Here is a 16,902-nt window from a genome sequence, read left to right as displayed (position 1 = left end):
CGTTATTGACATAACTGTCTCCATAGCTCAAGTCCACCCAACTCTATCTCCACTATGGCCACTCTACACCAAACCCCAGCCACTGCTTGCCTGCAGAGCTTCATAACTGGATCCCCTGCAACTTCTCTTGCCTCTCTCCCCTCAATAGTCAGAAAAACCTTTCCAAATACAAATTTTACCAATACCTCCCTGCTTCAAACTCTCTGACGCCTTTCCTTTACTTTTAGGATAAAGACCAGAACTCCTTAACATTGCCTACAAAGACTTTCACAGCCTAATCCTATCTACTTTTCCAGCCTAATTTCACAAAACACTCCCCACTGGGACCTCCTCATCTCTCTGCCATTCATTTCACTTATATTTCATTTTAGGTCTTGACTTCCTCTGTTTCTTAAAATTCTTGCTGCAGAGGACAAGCATCGTGGTGGGGAGATGTGGATTGGGGCTACCCAACCTCAACCATTCTCCTACCTTTGGTTTGTTCAAAGAAGTTATGCTAAAAATTCAATCCTAATTTATTATTATTTAGATATCATTCCCTTCCTCTGAGTCAAAGAACTGGCCTCATGTACACTGACAACCTTTTCTGCTCAAAGATAGCAAACTTCCCCTCCAGGAAGTCAGCTACAATGAGGCCCTTCATTAGGAAGTCCAAATGTAAATAACTAGATAGAAAATGGTGACTAAAAGTAAAGGTGAGAATAGTATACTCTAAAAAAACCTGACAGATGCTCATTTTCAGAAGAAAAGCAACTGTTGAAATTACCTCCAAATCAGAGATACTCAGGATGATGAGTGTTTTTCTTAAATTATAATAAAAAGGTGAAAATGCTCATACTTTTTAAGATTTAAAACCTCCTCCATGGGATTTTTCTTTCCAAAACTTAGTATGTTTCTCAGCTTGGGTAAATAATTTTTTTTTTTTTTTTTTTTTTTTTTTGCGGTACGCGGGCCTCTCACTGCTGTGGCCTCTCCCGCCGCGGAGCACAGGCTCCGGATGCGCAGGCTCAGCGGCCATGGCTCACGGGCCCAGCCGCTCCACGGCATGTGGGATTTTCCCGGACCGGGGCACGAACCCGTGTCCCCTGCATCGGCAGGCGGACTCTCAACCACTGCGCCACCAGGGAAGCCCAAGGGGGCCACTCTTCATCGCGGTGAGCGGGCCTCTCACTATTGCGGTCTGTCTTGTTGCAGAGCACAGGCTCCGGACACGCAGGCTCAGCGGCCATGGCTCACGGGCCCAGTTGCTCCGCGGCATGTGGGATCCTCCCGGACCGGGGCACGTACCCGCGTCCCCTGCATCGGCAGGCGGATTCCCAACCACTGTGCCACCAGGGAAGCCCCTGGGTAAATAATTTAAAACAAAATCTGAACATTTCATCATTTAAAGTGATCTAGAATTTTATGGTTTGATGTGTGACTGCTTCCAGTTCCAGATTCTTCAGGTCTGTCACAATATGTTTTCTAAATAGAATAAGAAAACTGAAATGGCACATCCCTCGCTAAGAGTTTTTAAACTGAATTCCTTTCTCTGCCTCACATTTTTCACAGCTGTCTTTTAGGCCAGCACAGCCAGGACCACCGGTGCCCTATCCTGCCTGATGGTTTGTTTCCCTGGACATGTAAATGTTCAAGCAGTGCAAGTTAGCCTGCGACGTGAAGTGCTCTAAGGAGAGGAACAACAGAGGTCAGTGTTCTAATCGCATGGGCAATTTTGAAGGCTAGAACACGGACAAATCTTTTCAACTCTAAGTCATCAAGAGTCAATGAAACTCAGATCACCACATTTTCCTTTTGAATGACTATGGCTTAAAAGCAGTCACCTATTTTCATCAAGAGTTCATAGCACATTTTATTATAACCTAGACTTAGAAATGGCACACGTGGACTGTGGATGACTCAGCCTGGTGGGGACTAGACCAGGAGACCACACCTGGATATGTCTTCCCTGACACCCCACCAGGGCCCAGGCAGACAGTGGGGAGAGGGAAAGAAGCCCCAGTTAACAGAGAGGTTGGGGATGCCAATTTTTGTCTGAGTAGCAAAGGTGAGAGGGAAGAGAAGGTTAGGACACAAGGGACACAGGAGAGGCTCCCTTCTCTTACACCCGGCATCTTTAAGGGCTCGACTCCAAGACAGCTGGTGTCAGCTACAGGGTGTGATCAATGGTGATTGCGGTGAGGATTCTATCACCGCAGGTAACCCTACACCCTTCTGACCGCAGAAACTACTGTAGACATTTCTATATCTCCATGAGATCATCTGTAAAGAAAAGCATCCCAATACAGAAAGCACATCTGACTGTTAATCAAAGAGCTTAGTGTTCTTTGAGCACTTGCTACATGGCCCAGGAAAAGGTGTCATATGCCCCTTTAAGAAGCAGCTGAAGTAAAGGACGTTAGAGAGTCCAGGACAGCTAGAGGTGGCCCCTGAAGCAGTGAGGACCAAAAGGAAAGAAATCATGTATGACGAGACTAAGAAAAGTTTAAAAGGCAATTCTGATTTGTACTGAAATGCTTTTCGGAGTATACATTAAATGTGGTTTTTCAATTGCTTAAATTTGTGTTTTGTTGGCTCCTTAAAAAAAAAGTTACCTAATGATTCTTCCTCTTTAAACCTTTCATTGCTTTTATGAACAAGACATTTTTGTACAAGGAGACTAGACACAGATTTTTTGCTATCACTACATTCCTTCACAAAGATACACACATTTAGGTATGTGCATGCTTACCATGCACCGCTAGAGTTCTTAGTTTTGCCAAAAAAAAGAACGTGGTAATCCATGTACATGACCATGTTGGAAAAAGTATGGAATGCATTTATAAGAGCTTCCTTAAAGATTCATTGATGAAAAACATCCATTTGAAAATAATAAATTAAAATTGTATTGCTTAAAGACAGAAGAATGAATTAAATGGTCTTTAGGAGCCCAGCCATTTTCATCTATCCATAAAGAGAAGTAACAAATATTCTAAGAAGAGTTTGGACCATGAAGCCTGCAGCAGGGAGTGGGAGCAACGTGTCCTGCATCCCAGTCGGACAAATGGGCTGCTGCTCTGCTGTCATTTCCCACGCTAGGTCATCTGTGGCCTGGGTTCTGTCCCCTCAGACCTCAGCACATGAAGACCCCCTCCTACCATGTCCCACGTACAACCCCCTGGATGAGGCAAGAGCGGCAGCTTCGGGATGCTGTTGGATCCACTGCTCTCACAAAGTAGACCAGCCTATTGAAATGAGAAATGATCTTTAAACATTAGGAGTTTCCTTTATTCAAGAGCAAAACGGGTAGTGATTTGAAAGAGCAGTAAATGTGTATGAAGCTTAATGGTCAATGCTCTGGCCGTGAAACTGAAAGACTTCAAAATATATATCAATAGTCTCCAGCAGAGAGAGCAAATACCTCTGGACACAACGATGCTTAAATAAATTCAGGGGTTTCCCTGGAGGCGCAGTGGTTAAGAATCCGCCTGCCAATGCAGGGGACACGGATTCGAGCCCTGGTCTGGGAAGATCCCACATGTCGCGGAGCAACTAAACTTGTGCACCACAGCTACTGAGCCTGTGCTCTAGAGCTCGTGAGCCACAACTAGTGAGCCCATGAGCCACAACTACTGAAGCCCGTGTGCCTAGAGTCCATGCTCCACAGCAAGAGAAGCCACCGCAATGAGAAGCCTGTGCACCGCAACGAAGAGTAGCCCCCACTCGCCACAACTAAAGAAAGCCAGTGCACAGCAACAAAGCCCAACAGAGCCATGAATAAATAAATAAATAAATTCGAAACATTGACAGGTGAAGCAGAAAGGCTTATTGCTGTCCCTCAACTGTCCTGAGCCACTTGGTCAATTCCAAGCTGTGTGATAATCTATAAACAGAGTTGAACAAAGAGAGGAGGAAACTTGGTAGTCTGAAATCTGTTCTCTTATCAGGGCCCCCGGGACTGGAGTTTGTGCTTGGTTTTAACCTGTTGTTCGCTGATATTTTTAAAGGAAAGGCCACTCTATTGACTCACACAAATAGAGATGTCTGAAGAGATGTCCCATCTAGAAGCATAAGGGATGTTCTTATATAATACAACAAGATTCCATCAGGTAGGAAAATTGATTTAAATGAAAATTCTTTAAAAGAATGAGAAACAAGCCAAGGGGATATCTTGTTAAAGAAAATTAAACTAGCAATTGAAATCTGATCCTGTTATTAACTGCCTGGCTCTGGTCAAGGCAATCATTTTCCTGTGCCTCAATTTTCCAGTCTATAAATGAGGGTCATGCATGCCAGAGCCCAGCTCTGTTATAACCAACCATGAGAATTTGGACAGTTGCTTTGCCTCTCTGAGTGTCATTTTCCTTAACTATAAAAGGAGAAGCTCCTTTAGAGAACCCTTAAGGGCCATTCTCATTTAGTTCCATGATGTTGTAATAAGAGAAGAAAGTGGTGAAACATGCAAAACTTTTTGTAAGAAACACCCCATATAAGTGCAGCTGAAGATTTCATCATTTTCCTAATGTTTAAGTTAGTGTGGGAAATTATTTGGTTGCCATTTAATTTTTTTTTTTAGAATATGAGTATCCATATTCACACAGTGTATTAAAAAAAAAACCTGGAAAAGAAACAGTTGGGTTTCTGTAAGTGGTCAACAAGCCTGAAGAAGTCCAGGATATGTGTACATTTGCCCAATTGATCTCCACTTTCCTCTGATACTGCAGGAGTCCTCACATAATCAATGTTAGAGAAAGAACCAGTCTTTTCTTCTTTCACGACATAAGGAAGCACATGTTAGCTGGGGAGGCACATACACAGACATACAGTCACCCAGAGACACGGAGGAGACGCAGCTTTTGGCTTTGGGTGTGATTCAAATATTACATCATGTACCTGGGGGTTATGTTAGAACACAGCCCAGTAATGATTTAGTAATCTGCTAGGTCTAATTTGTGACTAAATTAGAGTATTCCAGGAGCTCCTATTTCTACACTGGTCTGTAATAGGTGGTTCAAGTCTTGTCCTTGCAAATTTCTCTAGGAAAAAAAATGTCAATATAGTTGAGCCACTAAGAACTTAAATGGGAAAAATATTCCCAGGATGGCCTCAACATCTTAATTTCATGCTCCTGACTTTCCCATAAACACTGATCACAAATCAACATTCATCCTCAGCTTCTTGGATCAGTGGAGCTAAACCAGTGGCTGCCCCCGGTTCAGGGCACTCACAATTTAAGCTTACATAGGAATCTCCAGCTTACACTCCAACCCAATTCTATACTCCCATTTACTATACATACTAGAATATAAGGTGAATATAAGGCCACATTTAAGTCTTTTCAAAATCTCTCATGAGAGCAGTTAGTTATATAATACTTTTAAATAAAGTATTATTTGGGGAAGACATGCTAACCTGAAATGACCTCAATCAATGTTTTAGGTATTTATTAGCAAGAAAGAGGCCAAGCTATCAAACATAATTCTCATAATTGTTCATCATCCCACAGTTTTGAGTGCTGAAAGCCGCCATAAGTAAGACTTTCAAGATGATTATGCTGTGACGATCACAGTGTGCGCTTCGGGATAATTTTAAAATCTTGTTCACGTTCTGAAATGGTGTACTTTCCAGCGACAGCAGCGAAAGCAAACTCAGATAGAGCTGCGTCTCAAGTCACCTGGTCTGAAGTAGAGAAAAAACTGCATTAAAGTGGCTTTAGGAATATTAAAGATGGAATTTGAATATAATTACTACATGAAATGTAAGTGAACAAATGAATACTTCTAAGTTATTATTTTACAGATTATGTGACTTTAAATATGTTTGTAAAACTAATTTACTAAATTAAATGTAAAGAGGCACACGACCACTGCATCTATATTGCTCAATGTTTCATACTCAAGTTAGCCAAACTGGGAATTCCCTGGCGGTCCAGTGGTTAAGATTCCCTGCTTGCACTGCAGAGGGCATGGGTTTGATCCCTGGTCTGGGAACTAAGATTCTGCGTGCCGTGCAGTGTGGCAAAAGAAAAAAAGGTTAACCAACCCCTTTCTTTTTTTTTTGATGGTGTGAGAGGGAGATCTTCCCATTGAGAAGCGGGAGATCATCTTATGTTGGGGTCATCTTATACATGGGCATGTTCTAGAGAGTAACAGATGTGCTTAATCTATATGTGCTGAGGCCTGGCTGACAAAAGGCAAAATGATATGAAACCCAATCTTGAAATTCCAATCTGCTTTGGGTTCCTTGTCAGGAATTCCATTTGTTTCATTGGGTAAAACTTAGGGTTCATTTCAGCCTGAGCCAAAGGGCTCCTCATCACCTTTCCTGGACTAATGAAAGGAGCCTCTTCCAAAACTTTACCACTTAAAACACAAAAGGCATTATACTGACATTCAGTACTGGCAGAGCAGTTAGTTATACAACAATAATATCGAACACAGTGAGTGTTTACTAGGCACTGTGCAAAATGCTTTACATATAATAATCACAATCATTTATTACCCTCATCTCAGAGATGAGGAAACCGAGTAACACGTGAGGTAGCTTACCTCAATCCCTTAAGTGGTAAAGGACAGTGCTAGGATTTGAACCCAGGCAGTCTTACTACAGAGCCTGCACCCCTACACATGATGCTGTACCACTTCAACAATTTAATAACAGAATCTATGAGAGTGTAAACCTTTCCAGGGGTCCTTTCCACTCTCCACAGCACTTCTTTTCTAGCATCAGGACATGGGAGAAACTAAATTAGTGATTTAAATAATCTTCGATTCTGAGCTCACCATTCTCGAACAATTGCTTCAAAACTTACCTAGTGGGGCTTCCCTGGTGGCGCAGTGGTTGAGAGTCCGCCTGCCGATGCAGGGGACACGGGTTTGTGCCCGGGTCCGGGAAGATCCCACATGCCGCGGAGCGGCTGGGCCCGTGAGCCATGGCCGCTGAGCCTGCGCGTCCGGAGCCTGTGCTCCGCAACGGGAGAGGCCGCAACAGTGAGAGACCCACGTACCGCAAAAAAAAAAAAAAGAAAAACTTACCTGGTGGCTGAATCCAACTGTGTCTCTTAGTCCTCACTCTTTGTGTATTCATATTTCTACCTCTGAGTACCATTTATGACTCCTACATCGGCGAAACTCTTCCTTGGGCTAATAAAGCTCTCCTCTTTCTTGATTCTCCTCTAGCGTCAATGCCCCTTCCTGCTGTTCTCCTTCACTGTCCTTCCATCTTCTTGGGAGCTCCTTTGGGCTCCCAACTTTATATTGTTTGAATTTCTTCTAAATTTCAAAATCATAGCTCCAGCTGTTTACTGGACATCCCCACTTGCATCTCAAATACAACAGATCCCCACAGAAACTCACTTCCTTCACTTCATCCGTCGCCCAGCCTCGTTCCCAAATCTGATTGTCTCTATAGTCCTCATTTCCTTTAACGGCAGCACTGTCTAACCAACTACACAAGCCTGAAGCCTCGGACCCATCTTGGACTCTTCCTCATTTCTCACAATTTTCCCTTACTATTATCCCTAACACACGCACACACTCATTGGATCACCAAATTCTTCCAATTTTACCTCCTAAATGTCTCTGTGATCTGTTTCCTCTTTACTCTTCCACCACCATGAGGTAAGCCCTCATCACCTCTCATTTGGTTTATTGCAATGGCCGTTTGTTTGCCTCTCCTAGTTCAACTCCATCCTCTAAGCCCTTAAGTGAGTGATCTTTTAAACATGAATCTGACCACACCCACCCCACTTACAAAACATCTGCAACCGCAACCCTTCTTTGCCTACAGGGTACCAACCTAATGGCACAGACTGGTACGTAAGGCTCTTCACCACCAGATTCTTGGCTACATTTCTAGTCTCATTCCTATCTCCCTTCTCCAGTCGCACCTCCCCAAGTGAACTATGATCCAGACCATTGGAGCTACACCCACATTCACACCAACTGTGAGCTCCTGAAGGGGAGTCTCTATCTTTCTTAATGACCTCAAAGCATCTGAGTTCACTATATCAGACTTTGGCATCAGAGTTTTTTTTTTTAATTAACTTATTTTATTTATTCAGTTTTGGCTGCATTGGGTCTTTGTTGCTGCGCGTGGGCTTTCTCTAGTTGCGGCTAGCGGGGGCTACTCTTCATTGTGGTGCACGGGCTTCTCATTGCGGTGGCTTCTGTTGTTGTGGAGCACAGGCTCTAGGAGTGCGGACTTCAGTAGTTGTGGCACGTGGGTTCAGTAGTTGTGGCGCGTGGGCTTAATTGCTCTATGGCATGTGAGATCTTCCCAGACCAGGGCTTGAACCCATGTCCCCTGCATTGGCAGGTGGATTCTTAACCACTGCGCCACCAGGGAAGCCCAGCATCAGACCTTTTGAAGAACCGTGGTTCTAGGTATTTTAAGGCACTTTACAGTAACATCTCATCCTTTCAACAGACCTGCAAGGATACACAGCACTATTGCCTCCACTTAACAGGCAAAGAGCAGACTCCAAGCAGCTGAGGAACCTGAATGGTTATGAATAAGGGACTAGTAAGTGAATCAGCCAAATTCTGAAGCCAGGTCAGGCTGACTCTAAAACCTGTGCTTTAGCTGAGACCAACTCTGATTATATCTAACACCATAATTTCACCTGCACGGGAACACCCAGGAAGCAATATCACTGCTTTAGGCTCGCAGAGGTGCACAGATGCAGGTCACTTTGGGAGGTGGCAAGCACCATACTTTCGGTCCAACTCCCACTACATCACAGCATCCCATAAATGGGAAAGCATGTGTGCTCTAGCCTAACACAAATTTTTCACACTCTCATTGAGCCCCAAATGAAGCCCTTTGAGGAGGCAGCCTAGTTTTTTAAGTGGCCTGTCTTTAAGGAAGGGGAAAGTCTGGAAATGAGCTTAAACACTGCTTCTGACTTAATGATGTAGATGGAATACTCAGAGCTTGTCCATCCTTGAGAAGTTAGAGTCCAAACTCTGTCCTCCTGAGTCTGATTTTATTAAACAGTTTATTAAATAGTTATTTTATTAAACAATTCATCACCCTACATATTTGTTTCTGATATCTAATGCTAACGCACACACATACACTCTGCTACAGCCAAAAAAGGAAATTGCTTCAATAGTTACTCATTATATAAAACATATGTAACTTGTTCCCTTATTACTTTTTTTTTTTTTTTTTTTTTGGGGTATGCGGGCGTCTCACTGCTGTGGCCTCTCCCGTTGCGGGGGTCCGGAAGCGCAGGCTCAGCGGCCATGGCTCACGGGCCCAGCCGCTCTGCGGCATGTGGGATCTTCCCGGATCGAGGCACGAACCCGTGTCCCCTGCATCAGCAGGCAGACTCTCAACTACTGCGCCACCAGGGAAGCCCCCCTTATTAATTTTATAATGTGGTCCCTAATGTTCCAGTCTAAGAACCACTGGATCAAGTGCCAGTAGTTGTTTATGTAGCTTTGTGCAAATACAGTTCCATATTTTCTTTTTTTAAACCAAGGAATTCTAGTACTTGATCCATAAGCAGTTCCTCTGAATTCTAATATTCAAAGACTGTTCTTACTTTTAGGATGTTTCTCACTAGGTTAAAGTTATTTATTCTGAGGGATTCTAACCCACATGATCATTTTCATAAGTGGTTTTTAAATGGTAATCAAGGATGATGTGTTGTAAGTTAATTCCATTATCTTAGGAAAAAAAAACAAAAGACTATCAAATGTATTCAAACACACGCTAAAACATTCATGCCATTCAAATACAATTCAGGCAGCATCACCCAGACTGCAAAGTAATAATTGAAATGTCTAAGATAATTCCATGTACCCATGAGCCTGGTCTCATGTTCACACATGCACATGTGTGAAGATGGCTCTTGGACCTATTGAGATAATTATTGAAATGCCATCAGATACAAGAAGCAAAAATAAACCTGAGAATTTGGGGTAATTACACAGGCAAATATCATTGGTAAAACTAAGTGACTACTAAGTAAAACTTAAGGAAAACACCCTTTATGCGTTGTCATAGCTGACACATGCATACAGTAAATCGTTGTTAGGTGCCCAGAAACTTTTGTTTATAGGAGTTGAACTTCTCATGAAGTGACAGCTACTGGGTGCCCTAGATAAGATCAAATGACCTATGACATAGGTGCCCAATAAATGCCTGTTGAATGACTATTATGTGAAAATACTATAAAAAGTAATGTTATGCAAAAGTAAAGCATTGTTAAGACTCTTAACTCATTTTCCATCCCAAAGAAACGGGAATACCAGAAGGATGACTGAAGAGATTCCTTTTCAATCTTTGTGGGGTTCACAGTCACAGAAAGCATTCTCACCAAAATCCCATCAGTAAAAACACACATTGGGAATAGAATTTATATACCAACATGTTTTGCTATTACTGATCAAACAGAAGCCCTCTGATCAAAAAAGCAACCAAGAAGGAACAATTTTAAAGCAAGGAAAACCCTGGTTTGGCACGACCTATTGGCTTCATATTTTAAAATCAGACAGCTTTATATAGTATTGGTAAATAATATATATTATTGTAAACAAATCTCTGGAGGAGCCCCAGATGGGGCAGGAGGAGGGAGCTCTAAAGAGATTCTCATAAAGTGGGGCTCCTCGGAGGTGAGTGCAGCCATCACGGTCTGCAGGGAAAGGCCAGTTCCCAGCCCAGGGCTGCGCCGTTCTTCCTGGAAGGGACTCACCTGGCGTCCTGGAGTTGGCCCGGGCTGCAGGCAGGAGGAGCGAGAAGCAGAGGCAGCAGCTGAGCCAGAGCGCAGGCATGGCCGGGCCGGGCCGCGCAATCAGCCGCTGCAGGGGTGCTGCCCTGCGCCTCGCGGCTGGGAGCTTTCGCTCTGCGCTCCGCTGTGCCTTCCTTTTCCTTGATCAGGTGGTTTTATCGACTCTTCTACCTGACTCAGTCCTGACAGGAAGAGAGCGTGTGTTTCACGGTGTGACTCACCTGTGAATAAGGAGAACCCAGCCCTCGGGAAGCAAACACACAGCACACACGGAGCTGTAAAAGCGCTCACCCCAGCTGCCAGGCTCCCCCCTCGCCGCAAGAAGGGCGCACACCTGACCTGGGCCGAGGGTGTGGTGCAGAGGCCTCAGCCCAGGGATCCTTCTGGAGGAATGTGCCAGATCCCCCTGAGCCTTCCTTCTCTCCCAGGGTGGTCCAGGGCAGGATTCGGAGGTAGCTAGCAGCCTGCCCCTTCCTCAAACTGGGAGGCCCAGTCTCAGGAGTGCAAACTCAGAAATAAGTCAGCAGCTGTGATCAGCTCTGGTCTGAAAGACATCAGGGAAAACAGGCCAGTCCAACAGTCACAACAGGGTTCCCTTTACCCTCCAGCCTAGGTTCAACCTCTCTCTGAACTACAGTAGCCCTACCCCAGCCTATCCACTCTGGTGACACCTCATTCTATGCCTCACCATCACCTGGCTGGACCAAGGTTCCTCTCCTGGGTCCCCATCACCTCTTGATCACCAGGCCTAGTAACTCATTAAGTCATCTGTTGACTGGTGGGCCTCCCACCCGTCTGTACTAGGCTAGGTACCATTCTGTATCACTAACAACTAGTATGGTATCCAGCGTGCACTTGGTGCTCAGTTAGTGTTCTGTTGGATTGAATAAGAAAGAGGATCCAGATTTTATATTCTTTTTACATCATAGAGCATATTTCTCATGCCATTCTCTGCGGGCCCTTTAGAAAATATCTGTAGAGTCCAACTGTGAGTATCATCCAAGTCCATTGTCTTGGGTGAGTAAGAAACTGCAAGTGGTGTATCCTACATTGTCCCTTTCCCTAGGGAGGCTGGTGGCACTAATTCAAAGAGGTGGCTGCCAAGGAGAAAACTTTGGTTCCTACTAGAGATTTTTAAATCGTCAGAGGTATTATATATATATGTATATATATACACACACACACACAATCTGTCCAAAACAATCACCCCTACTTTTCATCATCAAGGCCTGCAAAGACCCCCAATAAAGCCCCCAATAAACTATTGTTCACTGACTAAATGAATGGGTGTTCTCTAGATAGTTCCATACATGATAACAACATAAGGCAACAAACAATGCAAAATAGTACATGATTAAGTGTCAAAGGGTATAAGATTTCAGTTTGTGCATGTAATCAAGGCCAGGTTGGGCTGCCTGGACAGCTAGGGATAGCTTTGTACAGAACATGGAGAATGAACCAGGTGTTCAGGAATACCTGGGATCTGCATACAGCACCAAGGACCCATAGGAGTGAGGTAGGTTACTGCAAACTGGCCAACACCTACTCTAAAAACAAATCTCCATCAATAAAAAATGAGGACTAGAAAGGAAGCTCCAATTATCTTATCCCAAGCTTGATTTTCTTTTATTCTGTCCATGATTCAAAAAAATATTCTTCTCTCCCCAAACTCATTGTGTCTGATTACTGCTGAAGTTTCAGGTCACAGAGACCAGGTATTTAGAATTTTCCCTTCTAGTATCTGGTGCATTGTAGAGGCTGAAATCATGTCCCTGAGTTGTCTGTTCCTTGTACGCCTACCCATCAGTGATGGGCAATGCCCCCCAGCCCTGCAGGAACAAGGAGCAGAGCCCTGCAAAGTAAAGTCTTGAAGGTAATTTCATTTTAGTACACATTACTATAGTTTATTATATTTCAAAAGTTGGAACAGATAATTTCCAGCTACCATCATTTTTGGAGAGTAATAATAATAGCTAAAAAATATACAGTACCTATTTGCCATCACTGTTGTAAATCTTTTGTACATAACCCTTCAGTCTTCGAAACAATGCTATGAAACAGATGTACTATTAATTTCCCCATTTCACAGATGAGAAAAAGAAAGATGCATGGAAAGACATGGAAAGATCGGCAACATGCTCGAAGTCACACTGCTTGTAAATGGCAAAATCAAGCTTCAAAATCAGGCAATCTAGTTTCAAGTCCATAAGCTCTTTGTTAGGTCAGATTAAAAAGCACCATAAAAGGGAATTACCTGGTGGTCCAGTGGTTAGGACTCTGCTCTCACCGCCAAGGGCCTAGGTTCAACCCCTGGCTGGGGAACTAAGATCCCACAAGCCAAAGGGTTTGGCCTAAATAAATAAATAAATATATACGTTCCCCCCCCCCCCCCAAAAAAAGTGCCATGGATATTGCCCTCTGCCATGCAGTCTGATTAAAAGAAAGAAAAAAAAAAAGAAACACCATAAAAAAGACAAATTCACAATATTGAATGAATTCAATATGTAGTCAATGGTTATTTATCAACATCTCTGTTATAACCCCACCAGGCTGTGGACTCTTGGCCCACATCAGTAAAGCTAAGTCACAATGAACTTTGAACAAATACTTCTGGTTTTCCTAACATGTTAGCTCTGCAAGGAGCCCCAGGGATCATTTGGACCTGGGGTAGAAAACGGGCAGCAGGCCCCTGGATACCAGGCCAATAGTAGCCTCTTTTATGTGAACAGAATGCTCCAGTGTTTCTCAGTTCCTATCTCCTCTCCTTGCCTTATTCTGGGCCTCTTCACACATCTGAACAACCTGTCTGGCTCAGGCTTGCAACCTCTGCTCTGGCTTAATTTCCTACCTCCCTCAGGGACGGTATCAACTCCCTTTGCCAATCTGAACATTTCGTTAGTGCGTTTCTGTGGTTAAGAATGCTCTAGAGATCAAAAGTCAAGGCTCTGGAGCTGATAGATTCCCAGAGCCAAATCCTGGCTGCTTCATCACTCATCAAGGCAGGTTATTTAGTTTTCTTTATGCCTCAGTTTCTTCACCTGTAAAATGGCAATAATAATAGAACACTTACCTAGTAGATTTGTTGGGAAAATTAAATGAGTTAATGGCCTATATAGTGCTTAGAGCAGAACCAGGCATATAATATGCATTATACAAGTAAGCTATAATAATACTAGTAATAATAATAATAACAGTTGTTGCTATTATTATCACTAAGCACCATCACTTTCTCCTTGTTATAATTACTAACGAATATCATAGAGAAAGATGGGATTTCTTTTTTTTTTTGCTTTAACCCTTCTACTAATTGATTATTCCATCAGAATTTTAAATGTCTGTGAAACACTTGGTCTAATCCAGGTTCATGTCCCGATTACAAACATTTACTCAGAAGTTAATTAATTTGTATTTTTGCTACATATCTGGAAATTTCCTTCACATTCAGATTCACCTGCCTAATGTTTCAAAAGTTTTCCATTTAGGGCTTCCCTGGTGGCGCAGTGGTTGAGAGTCCACCTGCCGATGCAGGGGACACGGGATCGTGCCCCGGTCCGGGAGGATCCCACATGCCGCGGAGCGGCTGGGCCCGTGAGCCATGGCCGCTGAGCCTGCGCGTCCGGAGCCTGTGCTCCGCAACGGGAGAGGCCACAACAGTGAGAGGCCCACGTACCGCAAAAAAAATAAAAATAAATTAAAAAAAAAAAGTTTTCCATTTAGAACTTCACTTTAAGTAAGTCATGGGTAGGGGTGGGGATGGAATCTTATATTTCAGAGAAAATATAAAGGTAAGATGGATTTGAATATAACCTTATGATTAACTTCAATTAACACATGCTTTTCAAAAAGGCAACAAAGGGCTTCCCTGGTGGCGCAGTGGTTGAGAATCTACCTGCTAATGCAGGGGACACGGGTTCAAGCCCTGGTCTGGGAGGATCCCACATGGCGCGGAGCAACTAGGCCCGTGAGCCACAACTACTGAGCCTGCACGTCTGAAGCCTGTGTTCCACAACAAGAGAGGCCACCGTAGTGAGAGGCCCATGCACCGTGATGAAGAGTGGCCCCCGCTTGCCACAACTAGAGAAAGCCCTCGTGCAGAAACGAAGACACAACACAGCAAAAATAAATTAATTAATTAATAAACTCCTACCCCCAACATCTTTAAAAAACAAAAAAACCGCATACGCCCTTTTTGAAAAAAAAAAGGCAACAAAAATCTATTTACTTTTCCATATGACCCAAATAAATCTTTTTTTTCAAATTCAGACAAAAATCAGTCAATTTTATGTTATGTGTATTTTTACACAAAAAAAGTAAAAGAAAATCTTGATACTATTCATCAGTAAAAAGGAATGATCTACTAATACTTACAGAACATGAATATATTTCAATGCATTGTGCTAAGTGAAAGAAGCCAGACACAAAAGACCAGATTCTATATGATTCCATCTATATGAAATTCTAGAAAAGGTAAAACTACAAGGAAAAAAAACAGATCAGTTGTTACCAGGAGTAGGGAACTGACTGCAATGCGGTGTGAGGATAATTTTGAGGGCATGAAGGAAATATTCTGAAATATGAATGTGGTCAAAAGTAATCAAATTGTACACTTTAAACAGGTAAAATTGATTGTCTATAAATTATACCTCAATAAAACTAGTATTAAAAAATAAGAGAAAGGGCTTCCCTGGTGGCACAGTGGTTGACAGTCCACAACAGTGAGAGGCCCGTGTACCGCAAAAATAAAAAAAAAAAAAAGAGAAAATCTCAGGACTTCCCTGGTGGCGCTGTGGTTAAGAATCCGCCTGACAATTCAGGGGACACGGGTTCAAGCCCTGGTCCGGGAAGATCCCACATGCCGCGGAGCAACTAAGCCCGTGCGCCACAACTACTGAAACCCGCGCGCCTAGAGCCCGTGTTCCGCAACAAGAGAAGCCACCGCAATGAGAAGCCCGCGCACCGCAACGCTCGACACAACTAGAGAAAAGACTTCGTGCAGCAACGAAGACCCCACGTAGCCAAAAATAAATAAATAAATTTATTTTTAAAAAATCAAGAAAAAAATCTCCAAAAAAGCTATTTTATAATTAAGACAATACTTTAATTCAAATGTGCAAACTCAAGCACAGAACTAGAAACACATCAGTGCCTGCATAAATTGTAACAAGCCAGAGCACAGATTCCAGACCCGACATCTTGCTGTTTCTATTAAGCTCCAAAGAGCTTCGAGCAGAAGGCCATCTCAGGCCTTCAGACAGAAATACCACCCAAGAAATGGAGGGAGACCCCTCTTCCATTTTTTGTTTTTGTTTTTTGATTTATTTTACTGAAGTGTAGTTGATATAGGGATTCCTCTTCTGGAGGTCCGTTTCAGCAATTTACAAAAGGAAAGAGATGCCTTTCTGAAATGTTTGCTTAGGAGCAGGAATTTTAAACCCGTCTTGGACTTTCGTCCTAGGAAGTCAGCACTTAGAATTTCCTCTTAGCTTTTCCAAAGTAGTCACATTCATCTAGAGTGTAACCCCTGGTATCAGTGGGGATAAGGTTCTATGCAGAAGTTCTCTGAACAGGGATGGAAATGTACTGGAGCATTTCCCCAGGGCATGACGGGGAAGGCTGATGATGGGGAAGGCTGAGGCCTTGGAAGTCCCCTTTGTCCATTGTTTCTTTTGCAGTTCCGTCATCCTCCAGGGGACTTTTTTTTTTACATGCTGTGTAAATCACCTCACAGAACTGTCATCTCTCCACCCCAACCTACCAAATAGAATTGCTTTCAGAAGGAATGTCTGGCATGTCACCCGCTTTCAAACTCACTTATGATAAAAACTGAAGCACTGGCTGTTAACATGCCAGCAGGAGACAGGGCTGCTGGTCTTGATCCCAAGCCTTTAATCTCCTCAGATAGTTCTAATTACGTCAGCATTTGCATAAAAATTTTAAACCCAAAATAATGCAATCAGGGGGAAGAAAACCAACAACTCCCCCTTTGTTCTTAATTGGTAAAGGAAAATGTCCATAAATGGAAATGGTTTGGTGTTTCCTGGATCGTCTGGGTAAATTCTCTGAGGTTGGCCAGACTCCAGAAAAACAGTGTTCTCTGAAGCAAGCATCCTGGCTGAAGTGGCAAGCTTCCATCTTATGCAGAAATATATATGGTGTTCCCACAGCTAGTTTTCAGGGAGCAGTGG

The 16,902-nt window shown here is 43.2% G+C and overlaps 1 protein-coding gene across 6 annotated transcripts in view; it reads right to left on the bottom strand.

Annotated features, from left to right (window-relative positions):
- Positions 1–11,600, bottom strand: part of LAMC2 (laminin subunit gamma 2) — a 62,281-nt gene extending 50,681 nt beyond the window's left edge. Inside the window, exons 1-3 of one of the 6 annotated variants that reach the window (XM_032636358.1) lie at positions 11,406–11,600; positions 11,052–11,261; positions 10,682–10,899 (exon numbers count right to left, since the gene is read on the bottom strand). In XM_032636358.1, coding sequence (XP_032492249.1) covers positions 10,682–10,760 — 79 coding nt within the window. In that variant the 5' untranslated portion in view covers positions 10,761–10,899; positions 11,052–11,261; positions 11,406–11,600. Of the gene's footprint in view, positions 1–7,013; positions 7,682–10,681; positions 10,939–11,051; positions 11,262–11,405 lie in introns of those variants that run through there. The other 5 variants (XM_032636349.1, XM_032636367.1, XM_032636394.1 and 2 more) reach the window with 5 other exon arrangements.
- Positions 11,601–16,902: the final 5,302 nt, after the last annotated feature.

The sequence above is a fragment of the Phocoena sinus genome, chromosome 1, assembly GCF_008692025.1.
Source record: "Phocoena sinus isolate mPhoSin1 chromosome 1, mPhoSin1.pri, whole genome shotgun sequence".
Lineage (NCBI taxonomy): Eukaryota > Metazoa > Chordata > Mammalia > Artiodactyla > Phocoenidae > Phocoena > Phocoena sinus.
This window is presented reverse-complemented; position numbering and strand designations above follow the sequence as displayed.